The 27171-nt window shown below is 43.8% G+C and overlaps 4 protein-coding genes across 5 annotated transcripts in view; 2 read left to right on the top strand and 2 right to left on the bottom strand.

The window, feature by feature from the left end:
• Positions 1-9359, top strand: part of sav (scaffold protein salvador) — a 31980-nt gene extending 22621 nt beyond the window's left edge. The window contains exon 11 of the mRNA XM_075867011.1: positions 196-9359. Within this exon, the coding sequence (XP_075723126.1) occupies positions 196-201 (6 nt within the window). The 3' untranslated portion in view covers positions 202-9359. The remainder of the gene's footprint in view (positions 1-195) is intronic.
• On the bottom strand, positions 9264-16784 carry LOC119167147 (uncharacterized). Its single transcript, XM_075867012.1, has 4 exons — positions 16695-16784; positions 16524-16593; positions 11933-12162; positions 9264-9603 (listed from the first exon to the last, which is right to left on the bottom strand). Exons 3-4 carry the CDS (start codon positions 12123-12125, stop codon positions 9461-9463), a joined length of 336 nt encoding a protein of 111 aa, XP_075723127.1. The 5' UTR covers positions 12126-12162; positions 16524-16593; positions 16695-16784; the 3' UTR covers positions 9264-9460.
• SecS (Sec synthetase) lies at positions 12871-16495 on the bottom strand. Its single transcript, XM_037418583.2, has one exon. The coding sequence runs from the start codon at positions 16199-16201 to the stop codon at positions 14777-14779; it is 1425 nt and encodes a 474-aa protein (XP_037274480.2). The 5' UTR covers positions 16202-16495; the 3' UTR covers positions 12871-14776.
• A 234-nt stretch (positions 16785-17018) lies between the features above and the next one.
• Positions 17019-27171, top strand: part of LOC119167148 (tectonin beta-propeller repeat-containing protein 2) — a 65717-nt gene continuing 55564 nt past the window's right edge. For both annotated transcript variants that reach the window (XM_075867010.1, XM_037418584.2), the window contains exons 1-4: positions 17019-17262; positions 20562-20924; positions 22771-22893; positions 25156-25287. In XM_075867010.1, coding sequence (XP_075723125.1) covers positions 20613-20924; positions 22771-22893; positions 25156-25287 — 567 coding nt within the window. In that variant the 5' untranslated portion in view covers positions 17019-17262; positions 20562-20612. The remainder of the gene's footprint in view (positions 17263-20561; positions 20925-22770; positions 22894-25155; positions 25288-27171) is intronic.

The raw sequence follows: 27171 nt of genomic DNA, 5'->3' as shown, positions 1-27171 counted from the left end.
CATATATATATATATATAATGAGAAAAATTAATTTTTTTTTCGTTTTAGATTTCTGCTTATTCTACTTGCACAAACACACACATGCATGTTCACTTACTCCCTCTCCTTTATGTCAACTTGATTTCCTGGGCTCTTTTAATATGACATTCTGTTTTGCGTGTCTCTTGCTTCTCTTCATATCTCTCTCACTCTAGTTATGACTTCTCCGCGGAGAGATGAAAGAATGATAAACCTCGGGTGCGGCAACACCACCTCCTAGTCACAAGAACGTCTGCGTGCCGCAAATGTCATTGTGCCCCGCCTGCTTCTTAGCATCGTCGATCCCTGCCATGCGGCTTCGGGGGCCGCGCTGGTCGTGCGTCCTCGACGCCTGCCGTTGCTTCGTCGGTGGCTGTGCGGTGAAAGAGTGTTGTTGTTTTTGTTTTCTCTTGGAATGCAGAGCGTGTGTTGTGCGTGCTGGTTTCCGTTGTTACCGTCGTTCTTGCTCACAGAGCTCGGTCTACCTTACGAAGTTTCTTGTCTGTCTGTTTACTTATTACCATTTAAGGAATATTGGGTGTCACAGAGATGCAGCTTTTATGTGTATTAGCACTTACGACATAGTGGTTGTAAAAAGGGCTGTAGTTTGTACATGTGTTACTGCTATAATGGAACACAGGGTTTTGAAGGTTTGCCGTCTGTATACACGTTACCTTTACGGAACACTAGCTTTTATGATCGGAAAAATTGACAACCACCTGTTAGTTTGATTGTCACTTTTTCTTGCAGCACAAAGCTGTGAAGATATATCTACGGATTTTTTGGAGAGAAAAGATTTTAGTCAAAGAAAAATTTGTCTTGTCCCAGGGATCGAACTCGAGACCAGTGCCTATTTGGGGCCTCCTTGCGGGGTTCCACATTTGCAGTACCAGTTTTTATGTAGTGTAGATGCCGGTGGCTGCAGTGCATCTGTATTTCGGAGCAAACCCTTTTTGTGGCTCTTTCATCCGTTTTTCTGGTGGTCGGACTACCACTATCGATAGAAAAATTACTATGAAAAGAGACTGAGCATTCGCGTGTCTAAGGTACGGGACAAGCTTATCACTGAACACCGAGTAACACGACTTGTAACTATCAGGCGCATGTGCTGCCAACCTGTACTGCTACAGGTATCCTTAATAATGACTCTTATTTTTTATCTGTGGAGTTATACTATGAGAAAGCTACCTCTGTCTAGGGCATCCACACTGCATCAAACATACGTTTTTTCAGGCACGTCAATACTTCTAGAAAGCAAATCGATTTCTTGAAGCATGTGGCCACTCAGTGGCATTGGTGATCGTTGAGTTGGTACTGGACGAGGTGTCGTATGATGTGACAGCAGGTGTTGTTACTGCTGTGCACATCTCGTAACTCGGTATTCTGTGCATTCTAATGCGTATACAGACCTCAGGCGCTCCAATACATGTGCCACACGGACAAGACGAAATGACTTTAGCCACATTTATGTGAACACTTCAGTGTCACACGGCAGCCCATTTCCAGTGCGTCGCACCCACGTAGAAGCTGCAGTGCACTACAGTCAGTCACATCCTTAGAATAAATTGCTTAATGGCACTTAATGCCGTTAACCTTGCCCGTGTGGTTTGTGTATGTGAAGTCCTGGGATGCAAGGCTTTTGCCACGTGACTACTACCACAACCACTTCCCGTCGACGCAGAAAATAAGTTTCGGAACACATGCTGTTTCATTGTTTGGTGAATTGCACTCTGCGTTGGTGATCATACTATGATGCGCAAAAAAAAAGAATGTTTGCAGTGTTGACAGTATTATTGCATTCATGTGCTGCGAAAAATGAATGTCTGTGTTTTTCGTGTGAAATATTATGGGCAGTGTTGCTGCAGTTGATGTCCATGCTTTTTTTTTTCGTCTTACCAAATGTTGAATTTCAAAGGCGAATTCAGAGTAGCCGGCTGACTCTTCTACTGAATACTTGTCTCTGGAATAATAGTCCTCTAATTGGCAATTAAAATGCCATTCTCGCTGTCAAAACAAAGTGAATGTGAGAGTCCTAAACAGTGTATTGAGGCTGAACGTTCTGTCGAACACCCTTTTGGAAGCGGTGGTCTCTGCATCACAGTTTGTGTCCCGACTCGTTGCACGTATCAGAACATCAGCTTTCCACCTCGAAGCTGTCTATGTCAAGTAGCCAAAGTAATGCTGTGCAAATTAGACAGAAAACTTATCTGTCAAAAGCAAAAAAACCTGGTCCGGCAGTTGGAGCTTTTGACTACTGGGAAGCCTGCTTGGCAACTTGGGAATCCAGCCTTGCGAGCCTGTGCCAGCTAGTACTTGCATCTGAAGTCGTTCTTCAGTGTACCCAAATACCCATAGACCCTTCCTGTATTTGCCTGATTGTCATTATTTTGAAACGTTTGCGTCCTAAACCTACGCCTAGGAGAGATGCGATCGATTCCATCACCTTAGCCCCACGGTAAGATGTGGTGATGGAAGAGACATCGGGACATCTCGTACAATGTCTGGAATTGAGTACTTTTTTTATCTTGCGTTCATGTGCCTCTGACAGCTCCATGCACGTCCCGACAACTTGCACATCCAGGATTACACAGTGGCTATCTATTGCCAGATTGGAGATTCCTGTACCTTGGTAAATGGGATTCCTCATGCACGGAGCACGCGGTGCCAGGTTGGCCAGGTTGGCCAGGTTATCTGCCGTTACATCAAAAACTTGATACTACCGTGGGCCACTCAGCATGCATAATGACAGTTTAGAGAAATGAGTCATGCAAAATTTCAATTCACCCCGTCGATCTTCGCAGGGCAATCTTTCCTGTTGCGCAGAATGACTGATGCTCCGACATCTGACGCATAACTTGCACCCTCAATCTGTCATTGGAACAAACTCCACTGCAATGAGCTGTAAACTTGCTTCTGAATCTGCCATCAAAATTCAACATGACGCTAGGTGTCAGCTGCTAAATTGCTGGGAATGTTCCTTCACTTACGTTATAGGCCTGCATACAGGCTTCATGTAGGCAGTGAAATGATGCGAGAAATAACGAGAGGCATTTGCTGACTGGCATATCAGTGGCACCTGTTCATCTTTTTGGAGTTGTAAAAAACTTTGCCACAGGCTTTTCGTGGGAAAAAAACACATGAAGTCTGGAGATTGGGTGATGTTAGATTTTCAAGCTCATTGTGTTGGACCTGACATTGCACACATTTTTTTTATGCCATGATACGTAACAAAATTTGCCGATGTCATGTAGCGATTCGGGCTTTCGGCTAGATTCGAAGGCATGGCTACTATAAACCAAAACAAAGGGGCATCTTCACAAAAAGGAAAAAGAATTGTCCTCAACCCAAGGATACCCATCCGGCTTCTTCACAAAAAGAGCGTCGCAGTTGACCGAAAAATTCATCCCGTTCACGGCTTTCCGATTCATAACCGATGCTTGCGAGGCGTTTGTGCAACCATCTGAGCTATGCAGGAGATTAGCAGGTTGTAGCTTGAGGGCGAATGAATGCAGTGCTCGAAATGCACCAAGCCAGTTCCGTAGAATCTTGCGATGTAAACAAAAATTCCTGAATGGGTAAAGAAGTGTCATTTCTGTCACATTTCTGACATTTGATTGTTTGTCGCATGCAGCAATAGATGAAACTAGGATGGCTTTTCCAAAAGAATGTCTTGCAGTTGAAAGAAAACTTGTCTTCTGCTGACCCGCAGTTCGCGGGATCGCATCCTGGCTGCGGTGGCTGCATTTTCGATGGAGCCGGAAATTTTGTAGGCCCGTGTGCTCAGATTTGCGTGCACGTTAAAGAACCCCAGGTGGTCGAAATTTCCGGAGTTCTCCACTGCGGCGGGGACGTTGAACCCCGCATATTAGTCAAATCAAGAAAACTTGCCTCGGTCTGGAATTTGATCCCGGGACCAATGCGTGGAATGGTCTGTACGCAAGATCTTTGAATCAGGTATGCTTCCCATGTTAAGGTTTAAATGAGACTGCTTGCGTGCAAGATTGTTTATTATGTTAGAGTGCATCCGAGAAATGTCTAGCATTTAAGTAGTTTTAACCATGGTAAAGTCACTGCAAGGTCGTCGTCATTATGAGTGTTGTCAGCTGTCGCACATACATAATTCCTCTTTTTATTAATCACAACAACATTGTATCAATATCTTTATGCAGCAAAGAACTTCTAGAAACGGTGTTAACTTTTCTGAAAACAAGAATATGTGAAATCTTGTTGTGAACTAAGAAAAAAAAAGTGTTAAAAAAGCTACAGTTACAAATGAAAGGTCAAACGTCGTATTAAAATAAATTTTTGTAAACAGCACATGCATATATATATTATCGTATACTGCACGTGAGAACGTATGTCTACGATGACAGCATTGTCAAGAGTAAATTTGTGCTTCATAATTGTAGTTTATTTACCACAAATAATTGTTGCCCTTGCATATATATTGTGCCTAGTGTTTTTATGAATGTAAAAAAAATCTCGCTATTATTTACTTTGAAAATAAGTTGTTTTATTTTTGAAAAGCAATTTTCTTTTATTAAGTACTCAATATCTGCTACTTCTGACAGAAAACTCTACTGAAATGACATTCGTTGCTTTGGGAAGTTTTTTAGTGTTATGTAATTTTGTATGTAGGTATTCGCATTTCTAAGATTTCTGAAAATTAGTGCTTGTTTCAAAACATTTTTCAGCTACGAATTATGGCCAAGAATACTGTGCTTGGAGCATTACTAAATTCATTGGCGAGCCAGTGATTGCAATTGCAAAAAATGATCGATTGTGGAAATTCTCACAAACTGCTTGTTGGTACAGGGACATTTGCTACAAAACCAAAACGTTCGCTTCCAATATATGTGCCGTTCGATACCGAATTTCATGTGTTTTACACAAGAAAGACCATTATTTAACGGCAGAGAAAAACAGGGTAACATGTAATTCATGTGAAGGCGAGTTGTACTGTTTTTTTAGAGCACCATTGTTTCGCATTACTCATATTTTGAAACTAGCTTATAACATCGTTCTTGTTACCAGAGAGTCATGTTTATATTCAGGGATATTTCTAGGCCTTTTTTCTTTTCTTGGCCTTATTAGCTTCTCATAATCATATTGTGGTTTCGGGACGTTAAACCCCACAAATCTATCAATCAGTCTTATTACCTTCACATTCAAGCAGTGGCATTGAATGCCATGGTTGGAAAGGCCATAGCCATGCGAGCCCCTCATTCAGGTCTCCTAAAAGAATCTGCCTTGAGGTGTTTTACACTAATATTTGTTATGTTTAACATTGGGGAGTGTATTGTAGTTTGTTTTCAATGAAGAAGTGAGTGCCTTACCAATTGTCATGTACAGAACTGGTCTTGTTTGCACTTTATTGATAATTGGGCAAATAATTTGTATTTAACGGGCAATAGGGTTAGTTTGTACGCATGAAAGTACTGAAGAACTTGCACTGCCTGCCATCACGGAGGCTTTTTGTATGCTCAGAGAAGCATGTGCCTTACCTGTCGTCATTCATGTGACATGTCTTGTTTTTCGCCGGTACATTTACATTATCCAACTGGATAGGAATTGCGTAGTCAATGGTCTGATGGGCTTTTTCAGTTTGACGTACTAAGGGAGCAGCACACGAAACATGGAAGAATATGGTGCAAAGCTTTGCTTTCTTGCACGCTTTGTCCTCTGCATTGCCGAATAGGCAACCATTGTGAGTGCACACTCCAGGTCGCTAAGAAAAGTTAGCAGTGTGCCATTTGAATATGGTCGAGCACGATATCTCCTTGCATCCTGACTTCAGTAGATAACGATACCTTTAACATCAGAGCCTCTGTAATGTACATCATCAACAGGTGTATTCAAAATGTACAAACCTTTTATGTAGAATTTTCACTGTCTCCTATTTCGAGTGCTTTAGCAATTTTAGAGGATTTTAGGCCCTGTTAGTGTTTACCAGGCAATGAAATCTGTACCTTGAGGTGTTTGTGAAGATTCTAATGCGAACGAAATGTTCATGGTTATTGGACATACAACAGCTTGATGTTTCTCAACAATTTTATGTCCATAATTTTGCAGTATTTGTTTTGGACCACATATAAGGGTTAAAAATACTAACTAGGGTCTACAGTAACACCTGTTGATGTCTATTGTCAAGCCACTTCAGCCACTAATTTTTAGCAACTACATTCTAAAAAACTGCGCTAGGTTAATGAAGTTCTGCCAGTAACACGTGGATTTGAAAGTTCACTCTAATCTCTGCTCTATGGTATTTCAATTTTCATTGTTTCATTGTTTTTCATTGTTTGTTAAAGGGTCCCCATAAAGCTTTTTTTTAAAATTAAAGTAGTTAGCTTTAGCTAAGTAAGCTATAGCTAAAGTAATTAATTTGCACGTGTTGAGTGAAGCACTTAGTATCGAGGGAGCTACGGAGGATTTAAAGATTACCCTCCTCCCAAGCCGAGCTTTTCCTCAACTTCGTTGCCAGTTGTTGGGACTGAAGTCCACTTTTCATAGTCTTCCACGTGTTGCTGAATATGTTTGTCTACTCAACTTCTGCGACCCCAGTGCCACCACAAGCATGGCTGCTCACACTTACTCCTCCGGTATACATATGCCGAGAAGGCTACCATATCCATTGCATAATATGTGTATTTAAAGCCTACTATATTGTACACTATACAGAGATCATCTAAATCAATGTGTCATTGATTCAGAGGACTTTTGCTTTTAGCTCAGTGGGTCTGTGCACAAACACCAAACCTGCTTCAGGGTCCCTTTGTATAATTTCGCTTGAGGGGTCTCACTATATCAGCATTGATGAATTAAATAATATTTCTCCACTTATTTAAGCATGAGAAAAAAAATTTAATTCTATATCATATGCCAGTTTTGCTGTTCTATTCATGTTCGATTCGATTGGTAGATCCCGCTAATCAGGTGCCCCCAAGCTATCCTCCAACCTGGTTTAAATTCCGCGTTCATGACTAGGCCACGCATACCTAGGCTGCTGAAACATGTTTACGATGCACTTTGCACACTTTACCTCGTGGTCGGCACTTCCAAACGCATTTTTGTAATGTTTTAAAGTTTTATATGCATTATGTGGCACTTGGCCAAGGAACTTGTTGCTGCGGTCAAAGAACTGCCACTTTTTCAAATGAATGTGCCAAATAACGAAAGAGGTCAGTTGTCTTGTAGTACAGCTAAACTGCGATATATATCAAAATATCAGATGGAATGATTCAATAACTCTCACAGTAATGACAGTACAACAGATGTGTTTATAATAGAAATGAATGTAATAAAGCGAATTGAAAAATTCGTATTGCTGTTACACAGTAACAGACATGCATTTATAACAAGAACCGGCGCAACAAGTTGCTGTATAAATTGAAAAACACTTCATCCTCATTACACTGATACAGATATATGTTTATAACGAACATTAGATGTAACAAAGCTGTTTTTGCACCCAGTGTGACTGTTTTAACGATATTTGACTGTATGTGCTCGTGGGCTGTCTGTAAACGGTTTTGCTAAGAGAAATGGAGAGGTGTTGAACTTCATGTGTAAAACGTGGATTTGACCTGGCTTGAATGTAGTACACTAAAACCTTGATATAACGAACCGAGATGTAATGAAATATTGGTTATAACAATGTAAATGAAGACCAGTATTCAAACAGATACAATGCTAAGAATATACTTTTATGTATAACAAATTTTTGGATGAAACAAACTTATTCTTCTGTAAGATAAAACTGTTATAACGTGGTTTGAGTGTAATACAAAATTTGTTATATTGATCTAATTTATTGAAATTTTAGCCGTTCATGCAGATATATTCATGGCCACGCCAATGTTCACGCTCCCGTCGATGCTTATGCTAGGGCCATCTCTCCTCCCTAATTAGTCTGAGAGTCCCATGACTCTTTTTTTTCCTTTGATTGGTTTGTAAATATTTAGATGGGCCATCTCTTCATTGGTTTGTAAACGCCATGACTGGCAGTTTCTCCTCCCATTATTGGTTTGTATAATCGAGAGCCCAACAAGGAATGTTGATCAGCTTTATCTCTCTTTTATTTGCCCTGTGAAACTTGTACCCATCAGTGCAAGGGCCATGAAATAGCAGTCGAATCAGTTTCGTGCTTAGCGAATTTTTTCACGTATGTTATGCACTGCAATACAAAAGCAGTGCAGCATTTCCGTGTCAAAGTGATGTATGTTGTAATGCGACTATGTGTACCTTCTCATTCCGAAGCTTATACCTGCGTTAAATGGGCGCTTTTGAAAGGCCATACCCAGTCGATGGCCATTGAAACGATGCGACTCTATCATCTCGATGCAGCTGTCTCACTGCTACATGGCAGCTTTAAACATCTGTCGAGCGGTTTAGGCAAAAATTGTGTGGCACTGCAGACATACTGCTTTTTAAGCGTACTAATTAAATTTTTCTTTTTTTTATTTGTGAGTACGAGTACATTGTGAATGAGAAAGCATGTTTTTGCTGTTTTCTATTCTCTCATTCAATGGTCATTCAAGTTACGACAGAGTTGTGGGGTGCTCCTTTGGCTCGATAGACTTGGCAGACTCTGGAACTTGCTGTGTAACAGGTCGCGTTCGATCACTGAGTCAATAGACTATTGGTTTGGAGGCCTTCCATGTGCCCGTGTGACATGGGCACTAGTCTTCCTATGAACAATGCAAAAAAACTTTAACAGAATTCGAACTGGTGAGGCCTTTTACACTGGAGTTACTCAAAAAAGACATGCATGACTGTTGCAAGTGACCACTTCTACACTTGAGACATGGCACGCACGTTTTCACTTAAGGAATCTTCAGCTATAGCTGTGGCAGCTTGCTTATATAGCGATTGCTTAAGAACTACAGCGATTAGTGCACTGTGGTGTGATAATTGAAGGACAGCTGCAGCCATTGTATTAGAGAGGCGACACATTAGGCTAAGAGCAGTGGTTGCTAATGGTATGGAATAGCAACAGTTATCGTTATTTAGGCTAATCTGCTTTCACATTCATGAAACACATCCCCACCTTTTTATTTGCAAAGCTGTGGCAAGAGTGAGGGCTTACCAGCTCGAATGCTGGTACACTGGTCACAATTTCGAGTGCTGCACCGATGATTAGGGCGATTTGTACATTTGCGGAAGGTACGACACGACTGCGCACAGCTTTGCCCGTATGTGTGCCTATGTTCATTGCTGTTGCGCTACAAGAGGTGTCTCTCCCCGCTTTGGTTAAGAATGCGGCTTTATTCAGTGTTTGATGCAGCAGGGTTCACCTGAACCTGCACTTGTTGGCTTGTGTCAATAAATGTTGTACAGGAAACGTTTCGACTTCATTCGTGACACCGTGATGAAACATGTATTCACAGTCTATCATATAACCTTCTTATGTTGTAACTCTTTGCATTTGTCACCACTGGTGCTTCATTCCTTCGAAGTTTCTTCTGATGTTTCTCGAATCTTGGCGAGGTCTTCTTTACTAAGTTGCTGCCTGGCAACGTTGCCTCGGTTGAGAGTAAAGACCGTGCCGCCGTCGGCCTCTTTCTCTGCATTCGCTATGAGCCTCACTGCAAAGAGCCAGGAGGCGAAAGTATAGAGGGAAACAAGCATGAAACACGGTCGGCACAACTCGAGAACCATGACAATGCACGGGACGTCTCTGTCTGAAAGTGTCACTGCAGCAAAATTTTAGACTGCATAAAATTTAGCGCTGTGTCAAACATGAAAGAGACTCTGCAGAGAATTTTACGTTTAAAATACAAATGAAAACGTGGCAAAAGATGGGCAAAGTACAGTTTTTTTTTTAATGTCAAAACAAGTAACGTCGCCAGGAGTGATGCATGACTGAGGTCATGCAGAGAAGTCTTTTGCATGACCAATGTTTGAGTGCGCTCATTAGCGCAACATTGATTTATGCAATGGATAAATAAATGTAACCTATGAAACATTATTTAAAAATATTTACAGCAATTTAATTGCAAGGCATAGGAGACAATGTAAAGAAAAATTATGGTGAGGGTTCAGCTTTGCAGCACGCACAAATAAATCTAGAACAAGCACAGAGTTGTAGGCATGCTGTAAATACGAATGAAAACATTGATTAATGTAATCATTCGTTGCATTGACTCTTACTTTAGCCTATGGCTATGTCGAAGATATGTACAATTTTTTTATACCTGCTTCACTGGAACTCTGTGTGATGCTATATGTTGAACCAGTCCTTCAGTAGCTGATCATTTTATGTGGTGCAAGACTAGCTTAAAGCTACAGCGACAAGAGAGCAGCTAAGCGACAGGTGAACAACTATTCTAGCTGGTACTCGGCTGTTGCTGTGGTTGAACTATCGCAGTTGCACTCTGCACAGTGCTAGCTGTTCTCTCGCTGCTGCTTCTGCTGCAGTTGTTAAGTCGTCTCTATTCTAAAGTACCGCAACAGTCAAACCAAAACTGCAGCTATTGCTCAGAACAGCAAAAGCCAAGTAGTCTCTATCGAGCTATTGTAAAATACATTAGCAACAGCTAATCTACAAAAGTTATCGCTATACTTTCGCCACTAAAGCTATGTCGGTGTTTCAACATCGAATAAAGAGACACTAATGTAAAACAATCAATGTAGGCTCACAATATTGTAGTTTATTTAATGAATAGAGAGAAACGAAGGTCTAAGTTGCCTTTGATATTTATGCTCAAAATACCCCTTCCCTAATCCCCCAGTGTAGGGTAGCCAACCGGATGCCTTTCTGGTGAACCTCCCCGTCTTCTCCCTTTCTGTTTGCTTCCTTCCTATGCTGAAAATATAGCGCACTAATGTCGATGTGACGTCATAGACTTCAGTCTTTGTACACATTGCGGCAGTATTAACGTGATATAACTTCCTGAAACTTTCCCGAAATTTGTTGTGGCGCCCTTACAGTTCTTACTTCACTAAGCATAGGGTTCCAAGAAAGACGGATAGTGAACACTAATAAAAAGTGCATAGAATGTAGCATACAGCATTAAAATGTGAAGTTTGTGTAGGAACTTCGCACGGCATCGTTTCCACCCGTGCCTTTTCTCTTGTGCTGCCTTGACTACCTGCTTTCATTAAATTGATTTCGATGTCGGGGGGGGGGGGGGGGGGGGGAATCACAGGGCAACTCTGCCTCTTTTGGCAGAATGACTTCCTTTTCCCAATTATGGCTATTTTTGTCATTTCGCTGTACATCACCACTTATCCCTCCAATAGTATCTTATCTCTAACACAGATATGTTTACCTTTCCATTGTTGTCCCTAAAAGCAAAGGCTTCATGTAAACTAGTGCCCAAGGATATGTCCAAGTAGACATCTTCGCATTCAATTGAAGTATGCTCCGTCATTACCTTAGCTTCCCCACAGCATGAATTTTTTTTCTTTATTACTGAAAATCTCTTCAGAGCTACACATTTTAGGGCAATCGAACCTCCCTTCAAACAACGAAGTACTGCCCCTTGTGCTGCTATCCAATAAATCTACTTTGCTGAACACTCTTCTTTGCCATATCAGTTACACTGACAGCCGCATACTTGCTGGCAAGTCTTTTTTTTTTCTTCTTCAAGGTGAGGCGACGCTCTTTCTATACAAATTTCGTAACTCTTCCTACTGTCCTTCACATTCATTAGTCTCTCTTCAAGCCTCACTTGACTCCACACTTCTCTCACTGCAAAGCTTCTCCATCCCATATCGACCTTTACTGCTTCACTTGCTGTGCTTTCTGCCTTACCAAGCACCCTCTAGTGGCGACAGTGGTGCCTTAGGCATTGTGAAAGCAAGATTTAATGGTGCAAGAGTGACCAATTTTCTCCCCAGCGTCCCTCTACATGAGCAACCATCGTGACCAGAGAGGTCTTCAAGCACTGTTATGTTAGGAGTTCAGCTTACCGTAGTCAACTCCCTGCTCATTTTTCGGTGCCCTGTATTGGTAGATCATATACAGGGTCAAACCAAAGCCCTGCCAGGCGACGATAGCGTAAACAATGCTGAGCCGCCTTCTGACTGCCTCATGATCAGCGTACTCCAATGAAGGAAAGGTACGCCGCATCAGACGGAACAATCGTTTTCGCAAAAGCAGCATGTTTCTCTTTTCCTCACTTCAGCGAGCCAATCATTTCCTGCAACACAAAAAATTTGCGCTAGATTGTTATACATTCCACTCAAGGAAGTTTAGAATGCCACTGTGCGATGACTCGCATTAAGTATTACGTAGTCAAACAGTAAAAGAAAAACAGTACATATAAACTGTTTTCACAAAGGCAGCGCACCTGTCCCCTTTGATTCTCACTTCAGCAGACTGTTCATGCACTTCAAAACAAAAATTTCGTACTGGAGTATTACACGTTCTTCCCATGGAAGTTCTGGCACACCACAATGCAATGACCAACAATGAAGCACTGTGAAGCCAGTGAGCCACAAGCAGTTGTGAAACCAGTGAAACAAGCAAACAAGCAATGTAACCAGTGAAGCCCTTTTCAGAAACGTGGCATGCCTACCATGCCCCTTTCTGATTCCTCATTTCAGTGGGTTGTTCATCCACTGCGACATACTAGTGACATTATGTGTTTGATAAATTTTTCATTGCTAGTGATGTCCCCCATTTGCACTTTGCTTTTTGTCACCTGCGATGACACAGTGGCCTGCGTTGAAATTGGGGTGAAGGTTTCTCTAAATAAACTAGCGGAGCGAATACAGCCAGTTTGCTTACACAGCCATCTTGCCTTTGATATCAAAATTTCGTGTCACGAATAACCATACGGAAGTTTTGCATTGACAAACAGATCATGATAACAGAGACCTCAAGCTGCATATATGACAAAAAGAAATGAGAAGGAAATGGTCGTTTTTATTTAAAACAAAAAAAAAAGTGCACATTTGTATATATCACATGACATACTCTGCATTAACTTCAACAAAGCAACCTGCTCTTCAAGCTTGACGGTATGGTAGGGTAAACGGATAGTTATGCTGGTTTCAGCTTTATGTCTACAGAACTGCTACGATGTTTTGTCGTGAAATTTTGTGTATTTAAAAAGAGAGCTAGCGGTATTCACTTTGCTAAACTTTGATCCTATAGCTTTTTCTGCTTGCTTCCGGTGGAGTACCAAATCTCAGACTAGTGCACGTAATTTAATGAACCTTTTCACAAAAAACCACAAACAGTTATGACTCTGATATCCGACACGGTTATTCAACATATTTGTATTGATCCAAACCTATAAAAACTGACTTTATTAATCTTGCAAGATAAAAATATTGTCCTCACTTGTCACAAGCTGCGAGGGAAACTCCCTTTTTTTTTGGTTATTTATAATGAACAGTCTTTTTGAGTTTTGGAAATCACACTATATGGAAGGGATTTAGATATAACTTGAGAAAATTTGAGCGCAATTGGTCAGATAGTTATGCAGGAATGGTACATCAAGTTTAGAAAATTATCAAGAAACTGACTGCGAGAAAAACGCACCTCTATACTTGAAAACATGCGCAGAACATGCTCACAACACATGGCGATGATTTCACTAAAGATGCGTTTTGGTGGGAAAATTTGCCATAGTAAAGTATGAACATAATAGGAAGTGAATATATTCAACTGATGTTGCCATAGTTATTTAAAAAATGCATGAGCAAAGAAAATAAATTATGAAAAAGTGCCCACGTATCCTTTAGGTTCAATGGTATCTGGTGTCATTTTTTAAAGGGCTGTATTTTTTTAAACATGTCAAACGCGCTCGCTAATGCATGGTTTTGCTCCTCCGTGTGTGAATTCTTTTTTAGTAGTGAAATTAAAACAATTGCTTTCTTGGTCTATCTACCCTACCATACCACTTTAACTGTTCATAAAGAAGGAGTGCTGATTCGATTTTTCCCTGGCTATACTTTTTCGATTAATTTTATTTACTGAATAGAACAAACAGGTATAAATTTATAACAGATGTAATAATATTAGACACCACTAGACAAACTCAGCTGTGGTCAAGGAAAAGAACAATTAATCGAGAGACACCAACAGACATGCGAGGCAGTGTGGCTTTGAAGGATTTTAAAATACTCCCCGAGTGATTGACAGCAAAACACAATGTGGCTCCGTAAGTGAGCTATCACAAGAAAGCGACGGTAAATGCATCTTGAACACTCTCTTTTCTGTAACCTCCACAATATAGATTGAGGCGACTAGAGAACAGAAATTTTTGGTTTTGGGCTACATCAGCGCAATGGTGGAAATGCAGTGTGGTTCCATGCTACACAATCGTAGAAAGCAACCCAAGCAACACTTGAACATGAAATGACCATTGTTCCCTGAATGTTCTGACCGTGGAACTATTGGTCGTTCAATCTCTCGGTGAGAGAGACTGCACTGTGCCAAAAGTTTAGCACATGGCAAGTTTTCTGGTTTTAATGTTCACACAGGGCTTGACTGAAAGCATGAGAGTCCTTGAAGTTGGCCCGCGTAAACATAGGAAATGCCATCAATGTCAAGGTTCACTGCAGCTGAAATTCTTGAGGGCACCTCCGAGAAGGACTATGCCAATGAAGCAAAACGTGTTGCCACATTTTGGCGTGGACTTTGTCTGAAGTCTATATTGTATCAGTCAAGTTTTGTCATGACACTTGAGCGGTCATGAGAACAATGGTAAAGCTGGAAGGCAATCACGAAAATTCAATCGGTGTTGAGCTTTCGCTGCAGTAAACATTCTTGATACATTGTAACCTGTTCCAGTGGAAACATTGTCACACTTCGGGACCATTAGATTCACCCTTGGGGCCAGCGAATGCCTTCGTCAGCACCTTGTCCAGCTTCCGCACAAACACGTCTACCTCTTCCTTCTCTAGGCCCAGGGCGGACGCGGCTGTCAGGTAAGACGACGGATAGTTGTTGGAGTGGGAACCCCAATTCCGGAAGGTCCAGTCGCCCACTTTCTTTGGTTCAGTTCGGTCCGTGGGCACGGCCCTCGCCCCAGAGACGAGACGGGTGAAAAGCATCGCCCCGACGCCTGTCACAGCGTCTGCATCAGCAGCCGGAACAGTCATGGCCATGGAGATTCGGTTGTTGGGAGTCTTGAGAACCCTCTGGCCGTGTTTTTCGGCGACCTTACTGAGGCTCTCCTGAAGGTACTTGAACATGGCGCGCCGTTCGTCCCGTAGCCTCAAGAATCCGGACATGCCCAGCGAGAGCAGGGTAATGAAGACGTCCATGGTCGGCGCCGCTGACGCGCGACCTGGGTACATCTGCGCGATAGCATCCACGAGCGCCCGGTCGAACCCGGCGACGACTCCGCCCCCGACGGGAACCAGAAAGTTTTTGTCCGTGCTCTGAACGAACGCGTCGAGGCGTCCGACGCGCGAAGCCTGCTGGATGAGGTGCATGCACTTGGTGCACTGCACTCCGTACGCGTTGTTTACCAGGTGCGGAACGTCGAACTCTGCGCAGAGCCGGGCGACCTCTTCTAGGCTGTCGGGCGCTCTTGGCGCGAAGCACGACGTGGTAGTGAGGACGCACGCGACAGACTCCGGTCCCAGCTCGGCGATCCTGGACCTCATGGTCGCCACGTCGGTCCGCAACTCGTCCCCGACCTGCAGGAGCTCCACGACGATCGGTTCGAATCCGGCCGTGAGGATCGACTTGAAGCACGACTTCTGGTCGATCCTGGACCAGACGACGTAGCGGGCGCGCGGACCGCGCTGCTTCCGGAAGGTCAGCATGCACAGGGACAGGCACATGCCGGTCGCCATGGGAACGATGAAGCACGACTTTGCGGAAGTCGCGCCGGCCGCCTGAAGCATGTGAAGCAGCATGGAGTTGGTCAGCTTGTTCATGAGACTCGAACCCGCAGCCTTGGGCTGCGTCTCGCAGATGTCGCCCGACCGGCCGATGCCGTGGCCCATGCGGTAGTGACGTCGGCTGACGAGCGTCGACGCGATGCGAGCCTCGCGTTCACCGACGCCCGAGTTGCCGATGAAGTTGTTGCTGTCCATCATGGAGAACTGGTGGAGGAGCAGCTCGATGGTGGAGTCGTCCCAGCCTTCGTCGGGGACGCGACCCTGCTCCAGCAACTGCGACACCTTGGACTCGTGAGCGCCGATGGCCTGCCCTGCCTGGGCGACGTACGTTGGCTTGACGTACTTCTTCGCCAAGGCGATGTTGTTCGGATTCATGGTGCCAAGGTCGTTCACACCGGAGCCTGGAACGCCGTCGAAATGGTTTATCAGCTCGCTCCGTCTCTAGCACATGTCGTGGTCGCTACTCGGCAAGTCATTCAGACCACATTCATCACGAACACCGGATCAAAAACGGAAAGTCAACCAGAAAGGTTGAAAGTTTCGTATTCGTTCGCGCGACCACCAAGTAGTTCATAGCAGCGATGTCTGTACAAGGCGTCTAGCGACGAGCGGTGAAGGAGGCAGACAGGAAAGCAATAAAGCGAGAACTTCATAACATCACTGAAAGAAGAAGGTGGTGGTTGCAACGTGCTCTTACCGTCGCTGTGGACCGTAGGCGAGAACAACCTTGCTGCCGCTCGCCTTCAACAAGCGGCTGTTCTTGGTAACTGTAATAGCATGGTAATAGGGTTAGAATGCAAAAGATCGTAACCTAAAGAAGATATTGTGAGGTGCTGAACGAGTGAAATAAAGTGCCGAAGACGATTACCAGATCTTGTTGTTCAGTTGCAGACGCACAGGCACAACATGCGTGTGAACTTACTTAACTTAATTTCGTAAGTTTCGTAGCTGCCCGTTCAAAAAAAAAAGACAAAACTTCAACATTATTAATAACAAAAACGCCAATTGCAGGTGCTTGTGTGTAAATAATTATTGTAGTAAAAATATAAGTAATTAAAACAGAAGTGTTCACGTCGATCTTTAAGCCAGTTTGCGCTCTCGGAGGCAACGTTTTCTTTTGTGCTGTAAACGCAAAAGTGTGACGTCATGCGCAGACTTTCGGGTTTTCGGTTTGCTGTGGGGTCGCCTTTGTCGTTTCCGATGTCAGGAAGGAGGAGTTTTGTTTTGACGGTGCGTCGCGATGGGTCGAAGCGCCTAGTTCCGTGTCTGTGTTTGCGACGCGCTTTCCGCTTAGCTGAGTGATTGAACACCGTGGTGTGCGGGCACATCCGTCCAATGTGCTTCCCTAGTTTTCCTTGAAGAAGACAGCTTTGGTTGTTACGCGTCGCACGACTCGTTGACAAACGCCGGCGGTCGCACCCTCACAAGAGAACCACGTAAGTTTGCTACATTTGGTTGTGTCTCGGCCTTACGAAGAAGGCGAAATCACCCGTAATCGTTTCGTACCAGTACAGCGGGCTGTCATGATTGACGGATCATAATACCTGTCAAAGGGAGGTCGGTGAACTCCCAGAACGCGCTCAGTTGTCAAGTTACAAGCTCGGTTCACGCAGCCACTGCACTGAAATGCATCCGCCGCCGTCGTTTTGATTGACAGGCGCCACGGAATCGTATAATGCAAAACAACTGTGGATACTCGTTGCCGAAGGTATTTCTCGCACTGCAGAACACAAGCGTGGGTTCTGCGATAAGCAGAGGGGGGTGTCCTAAACCGCGATAACAAACAGTGCTGCGCGTGTTTCGAATGAAACTCTGATCCCCTGTTAAAACATGTGCGTTACCCGTAATCTCCTAGAAGAGCCTGGTTCTGGGCCTGTTGGTACACAGTTTGGAAAAAATCGACAAACCCAGCATTCAAAGAGGCGTTTTATCTTTTTTTTTTTCAAAACAATTTTTGATTTGACAGTTGAGCGAATGTCACGCCGGAGCACGTTCCGCGGAGATACAGGCCCCTCGTTATCTCGTTTTAAACTTTAGATGGAGATGGGGGTCACTAGATCAACACGCTTTATCGCTGTTATGGGTCGGGGTCAATGCGTTTGTTGTCTGACCTGAAACGCTCGGGTTATTGATCTTTCTCTCTTACACACACATAAGGGTGTGTTTGTAAAGGTCGAAGCCAGGAATATTTTTCGAATTTATGGGGGAGGGGGGGGTGCGCTTAAAGCCTCGACTATATTGGATAAACACCTACCTTCATTTGTTTGTGGTGAAACACCGCCCTTTACTATAACTTTGTAGGGGGGCTTGCACCCACAGACCCTGGCTGGGTTGGTGTGGCCAAAGGCATAGTAGACAGGAATTAGCAGTGAAATTTTTTTAGTAACAGCAACAAGAGGGTATGGGTTCAACGTTTCAACTGGAGTTCGGTGGATATGTCAAACTTGTCTTGTCGCTTTGCAAAAACTTTTATTCTAATATCTGCTTATCTACATTCAGACATTATGTTGTAATGAACTTTGATATAGCGAATTCCCGGTAATATGACAGTAATATAAAAAAAACTAAATATACACTCTGATTAGTCACGCTCAAGTAGGAAGGGCAAGGTATAACATAATTGAAATTCTGAAATGAAGGAAGGTAAATAAACTAACAGCTCTGAGACGAAAATTTTGTACTGGAAACATTGGATTGTAATTCTTAATTAAGTTGAGTCAAGATGATGAAAAGGTATCAGGTTCCATTCCTTAACAGCTTGAGGAAAAAAGTTTCAAGGAGGTTAGTCCTTACAACATTGTGGGAGCGAGTGGGAAGGGCAGGTTTTCCTGGTTTCAGACATGGTTATATAACGTCTAGGTTCTAGCGAAGAAACTTAAGTTGCAATATTTCTTGCCGCTATTGAAGGGCTTGAAATCCGTTAGGGCATAAAATGTGTGTATAATATGCCTTAACGTGCCCCAGCTATCTTTAGCCAGAGCTTCAAAATATGCCGACACAGGCTATGAGGATGGGACGAAATTGTATCGCTTGTTATTGCATAGAGTGAGTCAATATTTTTATTTTCTAGAATGTTTAATTAAGAAACTCCTGGGACAGCAAATTATGAATAAAATTTCATGCAGAAAGTTATACATTGGTTTGAAAAACATCTAATGAGGTGGTTTATAACTTTCTACCTTTTGATCATTGTTAGTGGGTTATGCTTACTACAGATGTGCACGAAATATACGAGCCGACAGGCCTGTGAATAATTCGCAGCACTGTCACAGGGGAGTGGGAAGAGCGGCCTTTGTAGAGCCTTTTTAAAGCTCTCTTTGGGCAACTACTGCTAGTACGCTTGCGTGCCACTTTCGACAGAATAAAATCGTCACAATCTTTGTTTAGTGGGGAAACACCTAGTATTCCATTATTTTGTCATTCTTCGGAGAAGTGTGGTACCCGCTACAAACCAATAAGACATTATGCCCACTTTGTTTATGCTGTGGCTTATGACAATGAATTATGGCCGAGTCTTTTGTAATGGGTTGGAAGCACTCAATGTCCCATTTGTTATGCAGTTGACATTGTAAGGTGCCTGGTTGTTACTTCACTCTTCTAAAATGCTCTATTGTACATGTTAATGTGATTTTATTTTCCCGACATGAAGCCTGCATGGGTTCTATTGCAAAATGATATCCAAGCACTGGTGTTGCTCTCGAGTAGAATACTGGGTTCTTATGCAGAGGACCTGTGTTCGAATTCGTGATATTTTTATATATATTTCATTTCTTCTTACTTTGCACAATAGCCGTTAAGGACACCAGCAGCAGACAACTACATCATCAGAAATGGCTGTTGTTGTGGCCTAATAACAGCTTTCACCCGTAAAAAAATACCACAGGATGTGCCCACTTATGCACCTATGTGTGCTGTGATTGCAGTGCTCCCTAACATTTTACGTACAAACTATATGCTTCTCTTGTGATGGTTTACGACAGTGATAAGCAGACACAGCGTTTATCACTAGCAAAACGTTCAACATCACACAGCCGCCGCTATCGTTGCTGTCCTGTCAAGGCAGCACGCTCGGCCAAGTGCTATGGTCGTTTGCACATGGAACGTTGAGGAGCACTGCAGTCACGGTGTGCTCAGTCGTGCAAGCGGACTTGTTACGTGATATCTTTTCGTATTTCCTGGGTAAGCAGAAAAACACAAATACATAACCAATATAAAGTTTCAAACAGTCTTATTGAACATTTTGCATGCAGATCTACGGCTTCATAATTGGAGTTCCTTGCCCAGCTTCGCTAAAGTTAATTGAAAATGCATCTAATGTGGTTGCTTGGGCTTGTTGGTAGGACATTGTTCCTCGTGTTAAATTTCACCGTGTTAAATAAAACTGCCTAATTAGGCAATTGAAAAAACAAAAACAAATAATAGCATGAATTCATGCAGTGGTTGTCAACATGCATTTGGTCGCATTTCCTTAGTGTGTCAGCATATTTCAAAACTCTGGTTAGAGTTAGCTGGGGCATCACTTGTACATATGCTCGTGCACGCACATGCACACAAAAACCATTTATTCCTCCTTGGTAGCTTAGTGGCTGAGAGGCATTGCAATGCTAAGCATGAATATTTTGGTGGTAACCAGCAGTCGAACTGAATCCAGAATACTGCCTCTACAGTGTGCCTCACAACGGTTCTAGCATGGTGCTAGCACTACTGCCTCCGAATCTTTCTTTCTCATCCTCAGATGTCCATCACAAGCCCTTCTCCAATACCATGCTGACAGCGAAGACTCGCCATGGAGCTCGAATGCCCAGACGATGCTCAAACGGATGCGGCGTCGGCAGGAGGCGACGGCGCACGAAAGAACGGCCTGGCCAAGATGCCGGAGAGTGAGGAACGGACGGTTGAAGTGTTTCTGAAGGAGTTTGCTCCGTTGACCCACCTGTTGAGCCAGCTGCCTCAGAATGCGCAGAGGGGCCTCACCAGAGTGGGCGTCAAACTGACGTGCCTGGACGTCGTAGCCGAGTACATTGCCATTGGCTCCAACGTTGGGGTCGTCTTCCTCTACGACCGGACCAAGAACACGGTGACCAGGCTAAGATGCGCAGTGAGTATGATGACACAGGGCCTTCCTCGTGCCCTAAAGACACCAAAGGCAAATCACAATTTACGTCTAAGTGAAAGGCCAATGCTCGAGAACACTTGAAAGGTCGATATTATGTGTGACTGCACTGTAGTAATCCAGAGCGTAGTTCAGTATGTAATCCAGAATGTAACCTGTAGTAATCCAGAACACAATCATGCCCTATACGCCCTCATGGGAAGCGTAGGGCATGAATTGCTCCACCTGTGGGACATTCTTGTACTATATTTAGACCCCTTTATAAGAGATGCTCCGGGGAGTAGTTCCTGTTTCTTATGTGAGAAGTTTCTTATAAGCATGGTGCTTTGTTTTTACTTTCTCATCAACCCCTATTTTGGAGTAGGCACGCTGGGTGTCTTTTGCACCTAATTCTCTCTTACATTAGTTCCCTTTTAAATGGGTTTTACTATAACCCGATGACGTAGAAAGGCCTCAGTATGATCATTCACTAGTACTCACTATTCATCACAGAAAGAATATTGCAATAAATTGCAATATGAGATGTAGTTGAAACTGGTGAATTTCAGTTTTAATAATGAAAAATTAACTTCTTCACATGGTCCTTGAGAGTGATGTTTTTTGTGTGGCTTTGCACTGCAGTGTTGGCTGTCGAGCAGTAAAGGGTAGGCATTTCAAATGGTACATCAGAAGGCCATGCGGTTTGAATTGGACTAATGGTTTGTAGACTACGAAAATGAGAATTTCTTTTAAACTAAGCATTTCCTTGGCATGAAACAAACACTGTGAGGTTTCTGAAACGTTGTTTAAACAATCAACGTTAACTTGGTATTTGCCTTTAGTGTCCCTTAAATGGATGCCACTGAGTAAGCTGTTTGAACAGGTCTTCTTACAGGTACTCATTTGCAATCTGTGACCACTCTGCCAGCTGTGTTATGTTTGTTTGAACGTCACCAGCTGGGAGTCCTCATTGTCTTGAGTGTGTCAGTTCTGCTCACTCCTTTACCTGTTAGAGCCGGCAGTGGGCGACACATAACTGAATGACACTGACATTGTGTTACGACGCCATATGTTACCCAATGCCACCGCGAAAGTGCTCACAAAACTGTTCAATCAGGGATGTGCTGCAAGCAGGCCTGTACTTATAAAAGAATGAGGAATACCATCGGAAAAGGGTTCGCAGAGCACTTTTCTGAATAGTATTCTGTATTGTATGTTCTAATTGTATTCCGGAAATGTTCAATCAAAAGTACTTAAAAAGCGCTTCTCACTGACCATTTCGATCAGGCCAAATTGGCAACATATGGAGCTTGTACAGCCGCCATGACGGTCTAGTGGGTATGGGGTCCGAATGCTGACTTGCAGGTCCTGTGATGGAATCTTGGCCGTGGTGGCCGCATTTGCACTGGAGGTGAAAATGCTCGAGGCACATGTACTTGGATTTGGGTGTACATCAAAGAGCCCCAGTTGGATTGAATTCATGGAGCCCCCTCCGCTACGAACCATATGAGAACCATATGGTGGTTTTGGGACGTTAAACTGCAACAATCAACGGGGCTAGTACGATGTGAAACGTGATGACACAGAGCTGACGTGGTATTCCTTATATTGTTGTATTCTATAGACCCCCTGAATTTTGGCTGAGTTTATACTAGTTAGGCGACGTGATTAACTAGGAAATTCGGGTGTAACAAGTCAGCCGGCACAAGACAGGGGCTAATTGGAGGTCAATGCGAAAGGAGCTCATCCTGCAGTGGTCACGAAAAATAGATTAATGAAGAGTGTGCTAGTTAAGTGCAGCCGCCCCATTTATTCGAGTGAAACTTAAAAAAAAAAAAAACACTAATTTCAGGAAATGCTGGACGCCATCACCTCCATATCCCTCATCTCGTCCGTGGACTTCATGCTGGGCGTGGGTTGCCAGAGTGGCCTCTGCGTCGCCTACCAGATTCCCATGGCAGGGAGACAGTCAAAGGTGCGTGCTCACGGACGGATGTTGAGCAGGTTGGCCGAGATGGGTTGACAATGTATGGTTTGTCTGTTGGCAAGACAAAACGCCCAAAAGCTCGCACATGAAATACACACACGCAGGCTTCTGTGCGTTCATATCTTCCATGCATGTGGTACGTTGCCTTCATGCCTTTTACCTTGAAAACATTACCAGGCTTTCATCCTAATGTCAGACAGTGAGGCCTCACAAGCGTTGGCCTTTCTGCGCACTGGCACTTTACGATGAATCAAGCGAGGTCGGCCAATTTGTAGGAGTTTACACTTGGGAGAAGCGTTTGTTCATGTCTCTATCGTCATCTAATGTGTCTTCTTTGGACTATCATTCTCGATATTTTTGAAACAAGTAACCTGCGAGACACTGTTTAGTCTGCAGTCGGAAAGCACACAGCGGTAGAAGCCACCTATGTCCCGCGGCGAAACTCAATTCTATCAGTTTCTAGGTTGGCAGGTATGTGTATGCATCTATTGGCACAAATGAGTAGTTAGCATTTCCTCTGGCAATCTATTGGGAAGTCAAGCACGAAGTGTGGTTAAATGATACTCGAGATAACTTTAATGAGGACTAACAGGCATTATTGCCTGTTAGTTCCCATTAATACTGTGTCTAACAAAGAAGACAAGCCCTTAAAATTTACACTTTCCTTCATTCGAGCTATTTTTGTCATAAAAAATCAGCGTACTATTCGACAGCTATCTTTGCAAATCTTTAGGGCTGGTAATTGGCCTAATGTTTCTTTGCATAATTGCCTCTACACCAGCTGAGCAGACATGCAACACCTGCAGGCTAGTCGATACTGTGAATTATCCCACATGATGGCCTCAGAGATTTTTGGTATGCCATGGGTACCCAATCTTGCAGGCTCTTGAACACTTCCAAACAGCAGTAATGACGACAGTGTTTTTTTTTTTTTCAGATTTAGTATCAGAAATGTCTGCATTTGCTAGCTGTTGATGACAGATCTGTTCATAATTAGCATAAAAAGTTTTGTGCTGTGGCTGCCGCATATTTATGCTCCCTGAAAATAGGCTCCTTAGCCTGTACGCTGCCCAAAGTTTCATTGCTGGGACCCTTAATACAGGTTGATGATGAGGGTCAAATGACTGCCTCCAATCTCTAGCTTAAACTCTTGTGGTACTGAAAAAAGATGTAAGCAATAGAAAGAGGCACCGTTTGCAAAGTTCTAATTCAGGTGGTTCTGCAAGCATGAAGAATAAATGTCGTAATAAATATTTCAGTTTCAGTGCTACAAATGGGTGTCCGCAGCTGGGGAAATTATTTGCTAGGATCAGGGAAACGCATCCGATGAATGTGCGTTCCTGCTTTCATTGCTTTGAATATTTGTTTTAGACTATTCCCTAGGGCCAGATCTATCATCACTTTTGTATGATCATGCGTGAAATAAAGATAACCAGTTTCAAAAGTTTAAGGGGTTAGGTCCGAGCAGCCACGCGTTGTGAATACTGCTCATCGCCATTTGCTTTTGTGCACACACCAGCCACTAAAATTAACTTGTGCCGCTCAATCTTAGTGTGTGGATAAAGAGCACTCTAGGCGAGTCTCGAATAGTACTGAGTAGTTTGCTTTTGTTGAGTTCTTGAAGAGGCCCTGGAAAATTTCTCGAAGTGACTGTGGAATGAATTAATTAAAGGAGCTTTTGCTTCGACCGCCGAAAAAATATTTAGAATCCGTCCGGTACGAGTGGAGTTGCAAAAATTTGTCGCACACTGCAATTGCTTTCGCTCTTTTCTCGTCCAGATGAAAGCGCTGGAAGCTGAATAGAGAGGGATGGGAGGGGGGTAGAAAATGCACCATGCGCACCTCTTGTCCTTGAGCATTTTTTTTTTTTCAAATGCGTGCCTTTTCGGTACGATCACTTGTGCGCACGTGAACAGGTTGTGGCCTCCTGCGGCGGCCCCAGTAAATACCGAGCGAGGCATGTTCAAATCGGCCAATGGCGTGATACTTGGGCCAGTAACGCAATGATTTCTCAGTAGATAGCATCATTTGTTGAGATGAGGAAGCAATTTTCAGCTGATGGTGAGAATTTACTGTAAATTCCAGGCCACGCCCTGTGCTATAATATTTGGTTCGCATGTTCTTGGGATCCTCGACTACTGATCGGCTGCGTTTTCTGATCTTGCTCATAAAGTGTAGGGGCCTTTCCAGAACTTAAGAACATGGACGTGGGTAGCGGAAAGTGTAAAGGTCCTTTTTAATCGATTTCAGATGGAGAAGTACCTAATCAGGGACATTCACCACGCGCCCATCACATCTGTCTGCTGGAGTCCAAATGCCATGAAGTTTTACAGCGGTGACGCAGTAGGGTGTGTCACGTGTACAGAGATAGACTATAATCAGGTAAGCATGCCTGAAGATTTCGAGGGAGAGGAAGAGGCTGCCCAGGTCTGATTTCGGTCTGCCTCAAGGCAATGATGAGTCTTGATTGTACGTGACCTTGTGCCATTAAAATGCATCTTGTGTGATCAGTATCTAGGAGCAGCTTTTTACTTACCAAATCTTGCATTTTATAACCATTTTTTTCTGGGGCCCTAAAGCACTCCAAGTTGAAAAACGGGAGGGTGGTGTCGTTCTCACTTTCACTACGCTCCCTACAGTCACCATCTCCTTCTCGCCATTTATTTCCTCACAAAACGTGTGGACATTGCAGCCACAGCCCTGAACTATGGGGGGGCAGCGGGGCGCGCACCCCCACAGAACATCTCAGGTGACGCCCCCACTGGAGGCACTTTCAATGTTTGACTTATTTCATGACGAAGCAAATGACACCTAGTACTCTTGCGTCTGGAAACAGTGACCCTTTGCTCTACAGAAACTATCTTTAAAGCTTGTCGAAGCGAGAAAGATAATTCAGGCTGGTAGAAAGAGCATTAGTGAACTCCGCCGAAGCCTCTCCCACTTATGTGCCAAAAGCCTGGCTAAAGCTGGTCAACATTAGATTCACGTGTCATTAATCCCAGTTTTAAATTGAAAAAAATAAAGGTGGTAGCATATTCACAGAGTGGATGATGAGTGGGATCATTCGGTGTTGCCGTAAATCATCCATGACATTGACCACTCACACCTGTACATGAGTGACAAAGCGATGTACAGTTATATATACTATGTATACTGGTCATAAACGGTATGTCGTGTTGAGTTATGACATTTGTTTAACCTTCATTATTACCACTTGGTGATACCAGACATACCAGACCTAGCCTAAAGTTGCCGAATACGAGGTGTGTATATATATATATATATATATATATATATATATATATATATATATATATATATTGTAAGGTAGACAGCTCCGCTAGGACTCTGGCACGGCCGCATACTCGGCTAGAAAAGAGAAGAATGAGGTTAGAATAAGAACGCTAGCCCAGGATATCGGGTGTTGTCTCTTGTTCTCTGTCTAGTTCATGACAATGGCGCAGTCCAACAAGTCAACCCTCTGCGGCAAGCCACCGGTACGTGTCTTCGTGGTTCGTCAGCAGCGCGGGCTGTTCCATCGAGGAACGCCTTTCACGCTTCCTTGGCATTAGGGTCCCACCCGCTGCTTCAGCTACCCGTTCAGACCTTCCCTGGGGTTCTAAGGCATGACCTGATTGACACCCTGCCACCATTTCACGGCAGGGTTTCGCACCGGCTCCTGACCTTTGAGAATGCCGCTCACACTTCCCATGGCCTACATTCTCGTTGTGGTACTCTTTCAACATACGAGCTGCCACAAAACGTCGTCCAGGCTTACCGTACCGGCATGAGGGATACAATTACTACTTACTCAAAGACCGCGATCACTGACTCTTCGGGCTTCACGCCCGACAGTGCCGCGGACCTGTGGCATACCATTGCGCTACTCTGCATCGAGACTAAAGAACCGACAGCATTGATCTCCGAGCGAGCGCCTACAATGTTGCCAGCATTGCGTGCCATTAAGCAGTGTTAGATGTAGCTGCTTCGCATGACCTTGAGGCAAGCCCACCGGAGCAGCGAAGAGAGCTACGGTCTTCTCTCATCGAGCTCTCACACCAGCTTGCCTGCTTCGCGTCGGTGATCTCTGCGTTGCCACCTGCCACCCCACCAACACCGACCGCCTGCGAACTACCGGAATTCCACGGGCCCCAGAACATCGCCGACAGCTGCGTGGCAACTGTCAACGCGCTAGCAGTGCGTGAGGCTTGGACAGAGCCTCAGAAATGGTGCGGAGCCATAGACCGCCTTCGGGAAGGTGGCGCG

Source organism: Rhipicephalus microplus, chromosome 6 (genome assembly GCF_043290135.1).
Source record: "Rhipicephalus microplus isolate Deutch F79 chromosome 6, USDA_Rmic, whole genome shotgun sequence".
Taxonomy (NCBI): domain Eukaryota; kingdom Metazoa; phylum Arthropoda; class Arachnida; order Ixodida; family Ixodidae; genus Rhipicephalus; species Rhipicephalus microplus.
Note: the sequence above shows the minus strand (reverse complement) of the source record. Positions and strands in the feature narration are given on the sequence as shown.

Bases quoted from the DNA above. Each gene is read 5' to 3' on its own strand.
- LOC119167147 (XM_075867012.1), bottom strand. From the start codon at position 12,125: ATGCTGCTTTTGCGAAAACGATTGTTCCGTCTGATGCGGCGTACCTTT. The intron at 9,604-11,932 runs GTAAGCTGAACT...GGCTCTTTGCAG, and splicing joins TGAGCAGGGAGTTGACTACG to TGAGGCTCATAGCGAATGCA.
- SecS (XM_037418583.2), bottom strand. From the start codon at position 16,201: ATGAATCCGAACAACATCGCCTTGGCGAAGAAGTACGTCAAGCCAACG.